We start from the raw sequence: 17,609 nt of genomic DNA, 5'->3' as shown, positions 1-17,609 counted from the left end.
TTTACTTTTTTATACAATTTATTTTGAGCTAATGACATTAAAATTAACAGGCAAAAAAATAGAAGGAAATAGCATATAAATCAAGAGAATTTGTAGTTCCTGGATAAAACTGTAAACACTGGAATTTTTCTCTTCTTACTGTTCAAGACAATTTGCTCATCACTTCAGTTCAGTCGCTCAGTTGTGTCCGACTCTTTGTGACCCCATGAATCGCAGCATGCCAGGCTCCCTGTTCATCACCAACTCCCAGAGTCTACTCAGAATCCTGTCCATCGAGTCGTTGATGCCATCCAGCCATCTCATCCTCTGTCATCTGCCCCCAATCCCTCCCAGCATCAGGGTCTTTTCCAATGACTCAACTCTTCACATGAGGTGACCAAAGTATTGGAGTTTCAGCTTTAGCATCAGTCCTTCCAATGAACACCCAGGACTGATCTTTAGGATGGACTGGTTGGATCTCCTTGCAGTCCAAGGGATTCTCAAGAGTCTTCTCCAACACCACAGTTCAAAAACATCAATTCTTTGGTGCTCAGCTTTCTTCACAGTCCAACTCTCACATCCATACATGACCACTGGAAAAACCATAGCCTTGACTAGACAGACCTTTGTTGGCAAAGTAATGTCTCTGCTTTTTAATATGCTATCTAGGTTGGTCATAACTTTCCTTCCAAGGAGTAAGCGTCTTTTAATTTCATGGCTGCAGTGACCATCTGCAGTGATTTTGGAGCCCAAAAAAATAAAGTCTGACACTGTTTCACCATCTATTTCCCAATTTGCTCATATACATGGGCAATTGTGCCTGAAGCTAGAGAAGGCTAACGTAACTACAACTTTTCAGTTAGTGACATTGCAGGATCTGGTTAAATTGGGTTAGATTGACTTTCCAGTAGGAATAAGGGTCCCTAAACCATCATTTCCACAATGAAACAGTAACAAAGTATCTGTAGTGGAGCTGAAAAGTCCTGATGTCTGCTCAGTGACTTCTCTTCAAGAAGGAGTGCTTCAGAAGCTGAACAGCAGAGGGTCGCTCATGCTGGTCCCTAAGAAGGCAAAAACACATTAGAATAAGCACCCAGCAACGTGCCTGCCAACTACATCTACTTGACTCAAAATACCTACTGTAACAGTGGAAGTACAACCTGTGCCCGTCAGACAGACTTGGGTTGAGTCCAGACTCCAGATTTTAGCTGTGTGATCTTAAATCAGGGACTCCAACTCTTCTCTCATCAGTAACATGGGGATAACAACACCTAACTCATTTGGGATAATTTTATTTTTAATGTATATACAGCTTTTAAAGTGTAACATAGTAATAATACAAAAATTATTACCTGATTCAAAACGAGTCCCTACATTTCCATAGCGCTTTTGTTCAATTTGTTGGGGGATAATTTACACAGAGTAAAATACACTTTTAGATGTACAGTTTAATGCACTTTTAGTTAGCATGAAATTTATTTTTAAATTTAGAGAAATCCAGGATTGAAAAGCCCTGGATTTAAATATGCTTTGGTGATTAAATAACCCCATTTGGGGTACTCTTGGATGAGCATAAAGGGAGACAGTTTCTTAATTACCAGGTGGCACGAGTGGTAAAGAACCTGCCTGGCAATGCAGGAGACATAAGAGATGCAGGTTTGAACGCTGGGCTGGAAAGATCCACTTTAGAAGGAAATGACAACCCACTCCAATATTCCTGCCTGGAGAATCCCATGGACAGAGGAGCCTGGTGGACTACAGTTCATAAGGTCGCAAAGAGTCAGACACAACTGAAGCGACTTATGAAGTTGGACACATGAAGTACACATGTGGCTTGGGTTTTTTCCCTTGCCTCAAGAAATCAAAATGGGGAGGTATGTTCAAGTGGGAGGGGACATAGTTAAACCTATGGCTGATTCATGTTGATGTTTGGTAGAAAACAATGCAATACTGTAAAGCAATTATCCTTCAATTAAAAATAAATTTAATAAAACGCTTTTGACAATGAACTGGTCAGTGAACTAATGAACTAGTCAATAGTTTTCTGCAGTAAATTATTCCTTGGGCATTCTTTTGATTAAATTTGCTATCTTGGTCGTTTTGGAAGCAAATGACCACAAAGAACAGCCCAAGCCAAAATGAAAATAAAAATAAAATACTTTTAAAAGAAAGTGATCATGAATGATTCTAAAATAAAAAATCTCTTCCCTTCCAGAGGCTCTTTCTCCAGTCTTCAAAATATGCAGAAATTTCCTCTCCAAAATGTCCTTAAGTGACCATCATTTCTAGCTGCCATCCTATATCTTCTATTCCTGCCAAATTTCTCTAAGTTCGGCAAGTCCAATAACTTGTTTTCAACATTCAGTATCCTAAATCTTTACTATTTGGCCTACTTATCTCTCTACAAATTGTCCTTTTAAAATTAATCCTGACCAGGGAGGACTTTCCTGGCAGTCCAGTGGTTAAGACTCTGTGCATCCAGGGCAGGGGGTACTGGTTTGATCCCTGGTCAGGGAACTAAGATCCGACGTGCTGCACAGTGCAGCCAAAAAAACAGAAAAAAAAAAAAAAGTAGTCCCTGTGAAACTAAGCATAACCTTCTCCTTACCAGATTTAGTGAGCTCAGCCTCCATTTCTGTAGCATTTGAAGTATTCACTACCCTGCTTCTTTCTGAAACAATGTCTGCTTGGTCTTAAGAGAAACTGTCCTCTTTATTCTTCCCCCATGGGGCAACTCGCCTCCCTCCCTTTCTTCCAGTTGAGTACCAGAATTAATTCTATGCATACTGTGTTATCTTCTCCCATGAGTATTTTCAAAAACATTTTCCTCAGCCCTCTAATTTTTTCATGGTTATAGCTACCAACCTTTTGATTTTCAAATACACATCTCCAATGTTCACTGCTTTCCTGAGCAACAATTCTATAGCTTCAAATATTTCCTTCAACTTCCTCCACTATTCCTCATTCACAACTTTCTATTATTTCTCCCATTATCCAGGTTCAAAACCATGAGATCCTATCATCATCCATCATCAAGTCCTGATTCACCTTCCTCTAAAATGTCTTGGAATCTCCTTTACACTCCCACTGCTTCCATTACCATCAAAGTCCAAGATCTGAATTCCAGAATGGCCTCCATTCAAGGTCCCTCTACAGAATCTGCTACCTGACGTTCCTCCCCAAAGACTTTTCTTGTCATGGCGTCCTTTACCCCAAATTCTTTGCAGTTCCCTGATCTCCACTGCCTATTGCAACAAAGTTAAACTCCTTGGCCTGACTCCCCAGAATTTCTGAAACCTGCCCATAGTAGTACCCCGTCATTATTCTGACTGCTTCCCCAAATTCATTTGTTATATTCAGTCCTTTTTCCTAGTTTTTAACCTGATCATCTCTACTTATGAATCTTTGAGTGCCTTTCCCTTTTATTTATGAATATCCATACCTCCAAGGAGTTATTTTCATAGACAACAGGCAAGATTCTAGAGTCCTTAGGGTCTTTGGCTTAGAATTTCAGGAGATAATTATATGCTTGCATGACACTCATTAGGTAAGGTGTATTAACATTCTCCCATGGGTTATTAATGGTGGAGCCCTAATTATGTACTCCATGCTATGCTAAGCAATTACACACACCGTTTCACTTAACCTTCACAACAACCCTGTTAATTGATTATGAGTTGTGTATTGCTTAGTTTATGAAGCAGCGGTTCAAAAGGAAAGTAAAAAAAAAAAAAAAATTCCACCCTTTCTCTGTAAAGCTGTTTGTGTGTATTAATGAGAACTTGAAAAAAAAAAAGTAGCAAGCAGTTGTTGTGGATCAATAATAGATCATTGTTCAATTCAGAAGAAAGTAACCACAGTAGTTTTAAGAGGTAAAACCAATCTCCCAAACTAGTACTGGTCCATATGATATTCCTAACACATTTGTGTCCCTTTTGTGAGGTGTTTTGGCAGACAGGAAGGGGCAGTTCTGTGTCCATAGCTCTGCCTGCAAATCCATCCTTGGATACCTAGGGCATCTGCATCTGGGGATGCCCAGAACTGCACCCCGCCCCCGCCTCAACCCTGGAGTATGTGGTGCTGTCCTAGCCTCTGTGATTCCCTGAAATCAACCAGGTCAGGCTGATCGATATAAAGGTGCTGGAAGAGGAAGACAGAGGTGACCTTCTGGGACTTTTCTGCTTCCCCAAACACTACCCACTTGATGCTTGAAATACTTCAATTATAGATTTGTTCCTTTGACTCAAAATGTTTCCTCTCACTTTAAATGCAAGTGTTTCTGGGGGAATAATACATTAAATCTGTCAATCATTGATTAATCAATTCGTGTCATTTCCTTGATATGAATGAATTTCTCACATACTTTCCTGAGAGCCAGTTTTAGGAAGGAATGAGAACACTGGTTCCCCAAAAGGGGAGGGAAGCTAAGCACAGATGATGCCATTTCACCATGGCTAGTCCCTGGGAAGATGTCTCTTTGGTAAATAAACAGATCTTGCAAATAAATAGCAATTCTTGCACATCCATTGATTTGAGCAAGTACTGTCTGGACCTGATAAGACACTTAATTGAGACACTTCCCACTTGAAGCATTACCCCCACACCCTGGTACAACACAGAACACATCACCCAATGTGGCTACTCATGATTCTTTTCAGAGCAAAATCACTCCCCACTTGATTTTGTAACCTGAGCAGAGCTAAAAATGGGCCATACATCTCAGGGGAAATGTCAACTGCTTGAAATCTCTGGGGATTTATCCTCCTTTCTTGCTTTCAGTTTCTTACCTGGTGAGGCATGCACGCACAAAGTCTGCTGCGTTTTCTGAGAAGCAATCTGGTAAAGGAGGCATCAGCCCTCGGTGTGCGCCAATGTAAAACATGGCTGCCATCCTGTCCATGGAAGCCAGTGGAGGCTTCCCAGTGGCCATCTCAAACACAGTACAGCCAATGCTCCAGATGTCTGACTTCCGTCCATAGCCAGACTCATTGATGACTTCTGGGGCCATCCAATATGGAGTCCCATGCATGGACTTGAGCATGTCACTGTGGGTGCCATTTAGGCCAGCCCAGGCCAAACGCTTGGCACAGCCAAAGTCAATCAGCTTTATGATTCCAGTTGGCATAAGCATAACATTATTTCCTTTGATATCTCTATGCACCACACAGTTCTCATGGAGATAAGCAACACCTTGCAGAATTTGTTCTGTATATTTGCAGAACACCATCTCAGGCAATGGCCCAAAACGGTTTATAATACTAGAGATGGAGCCACCAGGAACAAACTCCATGAAAATGCTTAAGATGTTTTCCTCCAAGCATGTCCCCAAATAGGCCACAATGTTGACATGTTTCAAGGCTTTGAGCAAATCGACTTCTTCCTGCAGTTTCTGATATTCTTTTACAGTAGCTAATTTATCAGAGGTATCCAAAGCCACCTGTTTTACAGCTATTAGCTGTCCTTGGCTAGTAAGACCACAATATACCTAGAAGCAAACCAATACCTTATTATTAAATATAAAAAGTGACTCATTCACAAAATGCCTCCCAAACCCTGGTTTTTCTCTAAGATGATACATCCTTGTGTAAATGTGAATTATTATACTTAAACAAATTGAAAGTTGCAAGGAAGCAAAGATTGGGATAAGTAGCATGGTGAATGCATATCATAATAGCTTAGGTTCAGTCATCTCTAGCAATCTGTGCAAATACTGGGTTGCCCAAAAAGTTTGTTCAGGTTTTTCCATACCATCTTACTGAAAAACCCAAACAAACTTTTTGGTTAACCCAATACCATGTACAGTGCTTGGGCTTTTTAAAAAAAATTTTTGGAGTAATAATTTTTATTGGACTGCAGTTGATTTACAATACTGTGTTAGTTTCAAGTGTACAGCAAAGTGAATCAGCTATGCATATACATATACCCCAAATGGCAACCCACTCCAGTATTCTTGCCTGGAAAATCCCAGGGACAGAGGAGCCTAGTGGGCTGCTGTCTGTGGGGTCGCACAGACTCAGACACGACTGAAACGACTTAGCAGCAGCAGCTGGGACTTTAGATGGTATTTTATGCAATTCACAAAATATAAGAAATATCTTTTGTTTTTGCTTCTTGGCAATGGCTCTCCCAACTTTGGGTAACATAACTTGAATTGTTGAACAAAAAGACCTCTTTCCCACAGGACTTGACCCTCAGAGAAGGAGAGGCTAGAAATACAATGAGCGCCAAAGAATTGATGCTTTTGAACTGTGGTGTTGGAGAAGACTCTTGACAGTCCCCTGGAATGAAAGGAGATCCAACCAGTCCATCCTAAAGGAGATCAATCCTGGGTGTTCATTGGAAGGACTGATGTTGAAGCTGAAACTCCAATATTTTGGCCACCTGAAGCGAAGAGCTGACTCATTTGAAAAGACCCTGATCCTGGGAAAGATTGAGGGCAGGAAGAGAAGGGGGCGACAGAAGATGAGATGGTTGGTTGGCATCACTGACTCAATGGGCATGGGTTTGGGTGGACTCCAGCAGTTGGTGATGGCCAGGGAGGCCTGGCGTGCTGCAATTCATGGGGTTGCAAAGAGTCGGACACGACTGAGTGACTGAACTGAACTGAACCACCCCATGAAGCCTGAGAACGAGCCTGAGAACGAGAGCCAAAAGGAGAGACAGAGAGGCCAGACTCTGATGACGTTATTTGACCTCTGAAACCAGCTGTGCCCCAAGTCAGACCTACTCCAGACACTTCAGTTGCATAAAACAGTGGACATCCTTTTCTTCAAGGTGGTTTGGGTTGGGTTGCCTATTACTTCCAACTGAAAGATCTCTAAGTAAAAGTGTATATGGAGTGGGGAGGGCAAACAGGAAGATTAGAAAAGAGGGAGGGGTCGAGGAGGAATGGGGTTTTTTTATTTCAGCAAGCTTCCTGTTTCACTTACTGTGCCATATGCTCCCTTCCCGAGGATCTCACCCTTGGTCCACAGGATAGATTCTTCATACTTTAAACTATTTTCAGAAAATGTCTTCTTTTCATGTGGGTTGAAAAATCTCTCCTCTTTGTCATATCTCCTGAAGCCATTACTGTATCTCTGGAAGAATGAGACAAAAAATGTCATCATTACATTGAGTCCTTGGGACAGAGAGAAAGGGCAGATAGGAGAATCTTCCTTTTCTAACTTCGGACCAATCAGAGAAGGCCAAATATGCACCCTTAACCAATCACACGGGAGGCCCCTTCCAGTTAACCAGCCCCCACAACAACCTCCCCAGAACAACAGCCTCCAATCAGGGCACTGCTGCTGCTGCTAAGTCACTTCAGTCCTATCCAACTCTGTGCAACCCCATAGACAGCAGCCCACCAGGCTCCCCGTCCATGGGATTCTCCAGGCAAGAACACTGGAGTGGGTTGCCATTTCCTTCTCCAATGCAGGAAAGTGAAAACTGAAAGGGAAGTCACTCAGTCGTGCCCGACCCTCAGCAACCCCATGGACTGCAGCCTTCCAGGCTCCTCCGTCCATGGGATTTTCCAGGCAAAAGTACTGGAGTGGGGTGCCATTACCTTCTCCGAATCAGGGCACACCTGAAGCCTTTTTCCACTAAAAATCCTTCTCACTCCTCTGCCTGCTTTTTTGAATCTCTGCTGCTGCTGCTGCTGCTGCTGCTAAGTTGCTTCAGTCGTGTCCGACTCTGTGTGACTCCATAGACAGCAGCCCACCAGGCTCCCCTATCCCTGGGATTCTCTAGGCAAGAGTACTGGAGTGGGTTGCCATTTCCTTCTCCAATGCATGAAAGTGAAAAGTCAAAGTGAAGTCACTCAGTCATGTCCGACTCTTAGTGACCCCACGGACTGCAGCCTACCAGGCTCCTCTGTCCATGGGATTTTCCAGGCAAGAGTACTGGAGTGGGGTGCCATTGCCCTCTCCATTTGAGTCTCTACCAAATGCAAATAATGGTGGTTGACTCCTTTGTTATAATGAGCTCTGAATAAATAGCCTTTGCCTGTTCTATTTCCACAACACACCCATACACGCAAACACACACACACACATAAAAGAATTTATACCTACATTTCCATACACATACACACATTTATACACAAATATACATACATATAGATATTCTCTCTCTCCTTTTTTTTTGGCTGTGCCACATATCTTGTGGCATCTTAGGTCCTCAATCAGGGGTTGAACCAGAGCCTTCGGGAGTCTTAACCACTGGATTCCCAGGGAATTCCCCGAACCTTCTTTCTTACATACATGTGCATGCATGCACAAGCATAACAAGCAAGTCTGAAGGTCAAGACCAGCTGCAATAGACTGAAGATCCATGGTCCTCTAGACCCTTGCTACTCAAAGGAGAATCTGCAAACCAGCTCTATCAATATCCCATGGGAGCTGGTTAAACTTGCAGAATCTCAGACCTCAGACATATGGAATCAGTTCTACATTTCAGTGTGATCCTCAAGAGATATGTATCCACAGTAAACCTTTAGAGGCCCTGCCCTTGGGAAATAAGTATCTTTGTAGAGCTTACACCATGTTTTCCAACTGTTTGATCAGAACCAAAAATACTTTGTCTGGATCTCCTCTAAGAGTTCTTAAAAATAAATGATGATGGTGATGTAGAGGCACAGAAAAGGCCCTTAAGAATAAGACATGGCACAGGATCACCTTTCTTAGAAATGACCCCAGGTGCCTTCAAAGGGCCTCATGGGTTCCTCCTCCTCCCCAGCCTTTCATGTTTCTATTCAAACCGAAATATAAGGACTGCTTGGAAATGAAAGATCACAGAAGGTCAGTTTTTTATTCCAATTGCAGGGTAGGATTATGGGCTGATTATATTTACCAGCTTGTTAGCTTTTCTTGAATGTGAACTGGCAGACTTGTAGACCCATCTCAGACACACAGGCGTGTACACATGTACCCCTGTCTCCCACCCAAGCCTGGCAGCCTTTCTGCATCACTATCCACCTCCCAGCAGAGACCACGCTCACCATGAGGGTGGAGCTGGCCTATTATGGCAAGGAATATTCCCCCTGTATAGTGATTAAAAGTGTTGGGCTGGAATCAGGATGCCCCTCCCCACCGCTCACTCCCTGCGAGACTTTCTAAACCTCGATTTCCTCATCTGCAGAATGGAGACTTGTTATTACCTCCAGGACTGATCTCATGGAGCTGTTATGAAGACAGAAAGGAGACAGTATAATGTGTCTCACTTATATATGTCAAGTTCTCACCTTGTGTATTCTTCTGTTCAATTATTTACAATAATTATTTCTGATCCTGAAAGAGCATGATATAACCCTAGTTAGTGTTTAGTGACTGTTTCAGCTAAACCGAATGCTTCTATCTTAAAAATTTAGGAGAAGATAGGACTTCCCTGGTGGTCCAGTGGTTAAGACTTCACACTTTTCCAAAGCAGGGGGTGCGAGTTCTAATCCTGATCAGGGAGCTAAGATCCTGCATGCCGCAAGGTACAGCCAATAAACAAACTCCAAGTCTGTTGGGGTAGGAGAACAAGCAAACAAACAAAAACTTTCATCTTAAAAAAAATTTAGTAGAACCGGAGGGTGATATACTTCAGTGAAAACTAAGACACCCGTAACCCTACCACCTGTTAATATTCTTCTCCCCATTCCAACTCCAATGCCAAACAAAATTTTTTTAATGTATTCAGGATTATTGCTTATGTTTTCTTGAGAGCAATGGCTGTGTCTTGTACCCTATCATGTCTCCAGTTCTTATCCCAATACCAGGAACATAGGAGGCATCAATAATATTTTTCTATTAAAGCAAACCATTTGGCAACAAATGCTCAAGTGCAGGGAATCTTTGAGAAAAGATCTTTTTGTGTCTTCATATGTTTTTTGGAACTAGATGGTGAGCTACTTCAGGGGCTGTGTATCTCACATACCACCTAGAGTAATGCTTTACCCACAATTATCTCCCAGCTGTTAGTTGTTGATTGAAAATATCATCACCAAATATAATATCTACCTATTTTAGTAAGTAGTTTTGCTACAGTAATGTGCCCAAAGTGATTCCAAAGCAGTGTCAGGCTAGCTAAATTCTAGAAGTGAGGCAGCATAATGAAAACAGCATGAGAGTCAGGGGACCTGGATTCCAAACTTGCAACCAAACAATGAAACCTTGATGAAACTGTTTAACTCCTTAGGGTTTCTGATTCCCCATTTGAAAATAAGGGGTTTGAAGCACAGTGTCTCTGAGGTCCCTTCCCGCCCCAGTGAATCTCTGATTATTAGTTATGTGATGTGCGGTGCTTAGTCACGCAATTGTGTCTGACTCTTTGCAACCCCATGGACTATAGCCCGCCAGGCTCCTCTGTCTATGGAATTTTCCAGGCAAGAATACTGGAGTGGGTTGATATGCCCTCCTCCAGGGGATTTTCCCAACCCAGGGATCAAACCCAGGTCTTCCGAATTGCATGTGGATTCTTTACTGTCTGAACCACTAGGAAAGCCCGATTCTAGTTATACCAACCTGTATTTTGACATTTGTTGTCTCTCTACCTAATTCTTGCATGGTATTTCCTCTCTTGCTGAGGACAAAATCTCGGCTTTCAGGATCTGTTTCATCTGCCATTATTTGGCAAGAGTTGTCATCTTTCTCATCAAGAGCTAATAGTTCTGCAGCTAGACAACCTAAGAGTTCATCTGTCAATTCTTCATTCTTTACAGAGTCTAGAATTTCTTGGGAAATTGAATCTGCCTCATTTAAAGTTTTTCCAAGTGTTTGATATGGAATTGACTCATTAGTTAAACTATCATGATCCAAAAACAGCGCCCAGTGTTGATATGCTTGAGAAGTTACACTTTCTTGTTTCTCCTGGGAAGAGAAACTCCTAAGAGTTTTTGACTTATCTGAAAAACTATCAAAGTCTACATTGTTAGTTAAAATTTGGTTGGCATTTGTTTCACCGGGAGATGCTACCTTCTGCTCTTCTTGCAGTACATGCATGTTGGAACTCTTCTCACTGGGTACTGCCCAGCTGTTTTCTGAAAGGACAAATGGGGTCTGGTGGCGTAGCTCTTCAAGCTGATGCAGATCTCTGAGGCGCGTGGCAAGTATCTGATTGTTAGAAATGTCTTCTTCATCAGCCGACTCTTCCATAGAGACTTCTTCAACAATGGACAAATCTGAGACAGGAAAGAAATCATTCTGTTCAGTGAACTGCTCGTGAGCCTGAACCAAGTTCATGGGCTGAACTTCATCTTTCGAAGATAGAAAGTCATTTCCTGAAGACTTAATCTGCCACCCTGTTTCTGAAATGCCATCACCATTTTCAGCATCTTGTAGGGTGCTACCTACAGTCTGGAAATCCTTTTCTTTAGAAATTAAACTTCTGTGCTTTTGTTTAATGCCAAGAGAAGATTTGGGGGGTTTACTATGCGGTCTTTTCTGAGAAAGTCTGTTTCGGCTATTGCTGCTCCTCTCACTGTGTGAAGATCGACATTTATTGGTGATACATCTGCCTGATGGAGCTGAGCATATCTCTCGGTGATACTTGTTTTCATGCCGTTCAGCCTCTCGCATGTGACAATAAACAGGAGTTCCAAACATTTCATAGATTCCAGGCCCATTCGCAGTTGAATTGATCTCTTTGAACATGTCACTATACTTCAGATCTAAGTAATTCAGTCTTGGCTCTGCTGGTTGAGCAGAGAGAGGAACAGAAGACTTTTCTATTCCTGGATTTTTATAGAGGCAAGGGAATGACGGCTTTTTAGGTTTCAAAGCCTGGTAAGCAGATTGCTTCCTTTCTGTCTGTGGCATTCTCCTTTGAAACTTGGGTGGTTGCCAAGGTCTGGGATCCACAAGCCCCAAAGCAGGAAAAACTTGAGTTTTTATACTGGTTTTATGCGTGGTAGGCTTCACAGAAACTTCAGTGGAAATCATGAAATTTTGAGGTGTCCTGTTACTGGTCTTGGTCTTTGAATCTAACTTATTTCTCTGGGTTTTCACCTTATGCTTGTCATTTTCTTGGTGTGCAAGTATGTTCAAGCTACTATTGCTACGAAGGATGCCCTTTCGTTTTTGGAGGCTTGGTTTGGTTATTGCTGGTTCTTTGGGAGTTTCATCTCCAGGGAAAGTGATGTGGATAAGAGGCACCGTCCCATTCATTTCTGGTTTGGTTGTTTCTGCTACTGATATTTTTGTGCTTGTCTCCATGCTGCTATGATCTTCTGAGAGCTTTTCAATGGGGCCATCAGTGACTGCATCAGACAAACTTTTACGAAGAGTGTAATCTTCTGAAATATGGTCTAGTTCAATTGCTTCGCCTTTAAGTGCTGAAGCACTTTTTGAATCAGCTTTATCACTTTTAGTCCCTTCATCCTGGCTTAGACCTATATCTGATGGCAGGGCTTCTTGGAACTTGATTGGCTTGGTATATCCAACTTCTGAATCTTGTTCATAGTTTCTGGCTCCTGAATCCCCTTTCTTTCCCGATGAAAGAGATGGAGCGTTCTCTTCTGCTCTTCTCAGTTCATTACCATGGCAGTCAGTATCCTCTTCCCTACCTGTAGGAAAGTTGCCTTCCTTGAAATTCTCCAGGGACACTAAAGATTGTCCTTTTTCAAAGTGAAAGACTTCAATGTTGACACATCCTTCTCTTTCCTTGGATTTCCTGCTCGCTTCCTTTTCCAGGTGTTGTCTGTGATGGTGAGCCTTCCAAAAAGAGCACATGTTTCTGGACCAAATAGAACCGTCAAAGGATCTGAGAGTCTGATCTGCTAACATCTTGATCGGTGCTTCCTTCTGCTTATTTGATGGTCTAAATTCATCAGATTGACTAATAGGCTCTGAGAACTTAGGTATGAAAGATACAAGGCGTGGCATATTTCTTTCTCTCGCTTTTTGATCCTTGTGACTTAGGGGTATAGTAAGGAGACCAGATCTCATGGGCAGAGATGATAGTGGTGGCAGAGAGAACTAAAAGGAAAGAAAGAAAAATTAAAGAATGTAGAAACACATATGCATTTCATGTTAACTGGTTTCAAGTAATGTGAAGAGATTTTAAGATTCTCTTTAGGAAGGGCTTTAAAGTACAAAGTTATTCTGGAGATCACAATTGAAAAAACTAAAATCTCATTCCTGGTGTTTTCTTAGGACCAAGGTAATATTAAAAACTAATATTAATATTAACATTACAAGGTTCATGCTTATCTATTAAAAATAAAGCCTCTATCATATAAATTATAAAACATTTACATTTTTAAAGATTTCTATTGTCATTTCTGTTTACATTCTGTTTTATTTCTACTTTGTATCTATTCTCTTTCCTGTTTACTTTCCAATGAATTTATTCAAAACTTAAAATTCCCACTTGATGCTGCTGCTAAGTCACATCAGTCATGTCTGACTCTGTGCGACCCCATAGATGGCAGCCCACCAGGCTCCTCCGTCCCTGGGATTCTCCAGGTAACAACACTGGAGTGGGTTGCCATTTCCTTCTCCAATGCATGAAAGTGAAAAGTGAAAGTGAAGTCGCTCAGTCGTGTCCAACTCTTAGTGACCCCATGGACTGCAGCCCACCAGGCTCCTCCGTCCATGGGATTTTCCAGGCAAGAGTACTGGAGTGGGTTGCCAGTGCCTTCTCCTAAAATTCCCGCTTAGAACGGCTTAAAATTGCTGTTACATTTATTTACTCTGTGATCATTCAGACCAACTCAGAATTTTCATATGGAACACAACTACTCCTCATTGCTTGGCTGAATTGTTTTGCTGAAGGTGGCTTATAAATCTGCCATGCCATACACTTGAAAGTTAGCTCCTGGGACTTCCTGGATGGTCCAGTGGCTGGGCCTCCGTACTTCCACTGCCAGGGATGTGGGTTCGATCCCTGGTTGGGGAATTAAGTTCCCATATTCCTTGAAGTGTGGCCAAAAAATCTAAAAAGAGAAAGTTAGCTCACTAAATTTTTAAAATTTCCTTGGCCTTCCAACTCTTTTCAAATTCAGTTCAGTTTAGTCTCTCAGTTGTATCCGACTCCTTGTGACCCCATGGACTGCAGCATGCCAGGTCTTATTATTATCAGCCTCTAGAGGTCAGTGTAACCCAATATATAATATTCAGCTTTTTGCTCAGTTAAGCTATAAACTCTTTACATGTTTCACTGTGGCCTTGTGTATATAGATTTGAAACCTAATGATATAGCATAGAAAAGCATAGATCATGAGTGGTAACGAAGAGCTACATGTTTAATTTTCATTCTGTTGCCACCCGCGTGTTAAAAGAGAGGAAAAGAAATCTGACTAGAAATAGGCATGAAAAACAGGAGAGACACAGTATAATTCCCCAGTTTTATTGCCTACATGACTTCTCAAAAGTACAAGCAGATTCTTCCAGTGCTTTAAACATCTCCCTAGTAGCAGCCTTTTTTTTTTTTTTTAGGCAAATGAACTTTTTTTTTCAACACTAAGCAATATATATGTATTTTCTCAAAGACTTAAAGGATACAGAAGAGCCAGACAGTTGGAGAACTGCAAGCCTCTTTCAAAATGCTTTACTTAACGAATGAGACAACCGGGAAAATCTTTCTACTATGGAAAAAGAATCACCTAACTTCTCAATGCATTAAAAAAAGAAAAATTAGGTATGTCCAAAAGAGCTACTCACTTCATAATGTGGAGAACTATACCCAGAAAATATATATATACATGTCAAGATATAATTTTCTCAGAAATTATTTGCTCCTCTATAAACTATATGTGAGTTGTTGTTTTTACAAGATTATATGCTGAGGATTTGGGTTCTGAGTTTTTTGATAGAATTTGTCTCTGACAAGATTCTTTGGTTTTAATTCGTAAGTCAAAAATGCTCAAAACTACTCTTACCTCAATTCTTCGGCTACTATACTTCATGTCAGAGATAGAAAACTCTGTAATAAGAAAAATAATAATTATTATTAGGTATTCTTAGTAGTAGGGTGAACACAGTCAGCACTAAGCCAGGGGATGTGGATGGAGTGATCCTGGCTCTGAGGTTTGAGGAAAAGTTGGTAAAATGAAGTTTTTCCAGATGTGATCTACATGGAGGTGGGTGCAGAATCACCTCACAAAACTACTGCCACTTAGGGGGATGTTATTTTAACATACTGGTTTTTATATAAATACATGTTATACATATGTTTTATATTTATAACATTTGTACACACATCGTCTGACATTTATTTACTTATTTTTATTTATATTCCTTCTGGAAACACGCGCCCTCTGGATCAGAAAATAGAGCACTTATCACCCATGAGTCATCCCAGTGCCAGTTCCTTGCACCCCGCTTCCCTGCAAGCTGGTGCAATGAGAACCAGATATTTCCCTGCACACGTGGTGAGGTTGCACCACAGGAGGAGACCCTGAAATTAGGAGACTCAGAGCTTACAGAGAGTGTCGGCAGTTCGAACCATCTTTCCCTTCCAAGAAAGAGAGACCTTTACTATGAAATGTATGCTAATGTCTCTAGGAGAAAAGGGAAATGTGTCTCTGAGTCTTGTTTGTTTGTTTCTTACCCTAGAAAGTTAAGCAAACGGCATTTGGCAAAATCAGCCTTGATCTTTCTGGAGCAATATCTTATCTCTAATTTCCAAGCCATATTTGTCCTTCAATCCTTTTTTAAATTGGTCTCTCAATGCTTTTTACTCAGAAAACCCAGACTTCACAGAAATGTGAAAATATTTGCGTATTATTGTCTTGCAACTGTTGTTTGAACTCAAATATGGGATACAGCATAAAGTCTGAAGGGGTGCAGGGAAGGGTGAGATGGAATTTACCAGGAAGGGTAAAACCTAGTTGTTTTCTTCTTACGAAAACATCAGAATGGTCCCTAAAACCCCACTCACCATTGCAGCTTAAAACTGAAGCCAAAGGCTCCAAACGTATTCAGGGTTAAAGTGAAAGTAGCTTAGTCATGTCTGACTCTTGGCGACTCCATGGGCTGTACAGAATACTAGGGTGGGTAGCCTTTCCCTTCTCCAGGGGATCTTCCCAACCCAGGGATCGAACCCAGGTCTCCCACGTTGCAGGCAGATTCTTTACCAGCTGAGCCACAAGGGAAGCCCAAGAATATTGCAGTGGGTAGAAGAAGGCACATAAATGGATGACGTGGGGCAAGTAGGGACAGTGGTGAACTAAAATCATGTGCCCCAACTACTGGGGCATCCATTTCCCAGTTTCAGTTGGTATTGTCCATTCCGGCTGGGTAATCCAGCACTGCTAGATCTTCCAATTGCCAAGGGAAGCCAGAAGGCTGGAGACTTTATGTGAAATCTCCCTCGCTTTCTTTTTAAAAATACTCTGAAGGCAAAAAAAAAAAAAAAATGTCTGTAGGACCTTTTTTAGGCACAGGCTGCCATTTTGAAATTTCCCTTCAAGAAATCTCTCTGAGATGTATAACAGGGAGAGAAGCCATTCTCAAGCAAAAAACGGTCACCTAAAAAGAGGATCCCAATAAGAAAGGATGCAGGCATTCTGCTTAGCCACAGCTGGCCAAAGAACCACCCCAATTCTTTATCCATTTATTCAGCCAATATTTATTGAGTTCCTATTGAGTAGCCAACACTGTCCCAGATGATGACAATATAATTGTGAATGACAGACAGAATTCTTGCTCTCATAGAGGTTGTATTCTAAAGGTTGAGACATTCTGTGTAAAATATATTACAAAATAATACTAGAAATATAACTAAATATGATTTATAGTTGGCTGCATAGGTACAATCCTCTGAGCTAAAAAATCTTTCAGTTATTATAAATATTTAGAGGGATACTCTCCAGTATTGATGAGGAATGACATGAGATGGAAAGGCACTCTTTATATTTCTGATGAGAATGTAGAGGTAAGATCTTTCCAGTAGGTAATGGGATCATATTTATTGAAAGCCTTTAAAAATGTGTATCAAAACTTGCCTCCTTAGGGCAGTAGGTAGCATGTCAATCTCATAAAAAGAGTATTGAACTAAAAGTATGAGTTAAAAGATTGAATGTACAAATTTTCTTCCTCTCTCTCCACAAACTCCACTAAAATGATAGTAAACTAATTTTTTTTTTTAAAGATAAAGAAAGGAACTCCCTGGTGTCCAGTGGTTAGGGCTCAGTGCATTCACTACTGGGGCCCTGGTTGGGGAACTAAGATCCTGCAAGTCGCCCAGCCAAACAAAAAAATAAATAATTAAAAGATAAGGAAGAATAACAACAGAAACCCAGCAGGTAAAGTAGCACATGCATGACATCAGTGAAATTTCTGACAGTGAAAACTATATGGATAAATAATAACCTATTGAGTTGTCAGCTTTCTCTGCAGCAGGGAGAACTCAACAAGAAACGAGAACCCCAGAAAGGAGAAGGAACTGAAAATATTAATACCAGACACCTCTAAAGGTGGGGATGCAAGTAAGACTGAAACAAGGGGTTGCTTCAGTCTGTATGAGCAGTAGATTCCAGACTCCCTGTCCTGCCCCAATAGCTGAGGGTTGCTCTTCTCCATTCCTGGCTGGAAGTGTATACTCTGAAGAGCCTGAAAGATGCTAAGGTGCTAGGTAAAGCTGAGAGCAGAACCGGGGTGCTGGAGTGAAAATGTGATAAATGAAAGCTTCGACCTTGACATGTGACACTCAAGTCTTATAAC

General features: G+C 41.4%; 1 protein-coding gene across 2 annotated transcripts in view; it reads right to left on the bottom strand.

Annotated features, from left to right (window-relative positions):
• The window catches only part of MAP3K19 (mitogen-activated protein kinase kinase kinase 19), a 59,804-nt gene continuing 42,195 nt past the window's right edge, over positions 1-17,609 (bottom strand). Inside the window, exons 10-14 of one of the 2 annotated variants that reach the window (XM_061439373.1) lie at positions 14,825-14,868; positions 10,470-12,920; positions 6,909-7,058; positions 4,767-5,464; positions 1-1,040 (exon numbers count right to left, since the gene is read on the bottom strand). In XM_061439373.1, coding sequence (XP_061295357.1) covers positions 974-1,040; positions 4,767-5,464; positions 6,909-7,058; positions 10,470-12,920; positions 14,825-14,868 — 3,410 coding nt within the window. In that variant the 3' untranslated portion in view covers positions 1-973. Of the gene's footprint in view, positions 1,041-4,766; positions 5,465-6,908; positions 7,059-7,099; positions 9,469-10,469; positions 12,921-14,824; positions 14,869-17,609 lie in introns of those variants that run through there. The other variant, XM_061439382.1, reaches the window with a different exon arrangement.

This window comes from Bos javanicus, chromosome 2, assembly GCF_032452875.1.
Source record: "Bos javanicus breed banteng chromosome 2, ARS-OSU_banteng_1.0, whole genome shotgun sequence".
Lineage (NCBI taxonomy): Eukaryota > Metazoa > Chordata > Mammalia > Artiodactyla > Bovidae > Bos > Bos javanicus.
Note: the sequence above shows the minus strand (reverse complement) of the source record. Positions and strands in the feature narration are given on the sequence as shown.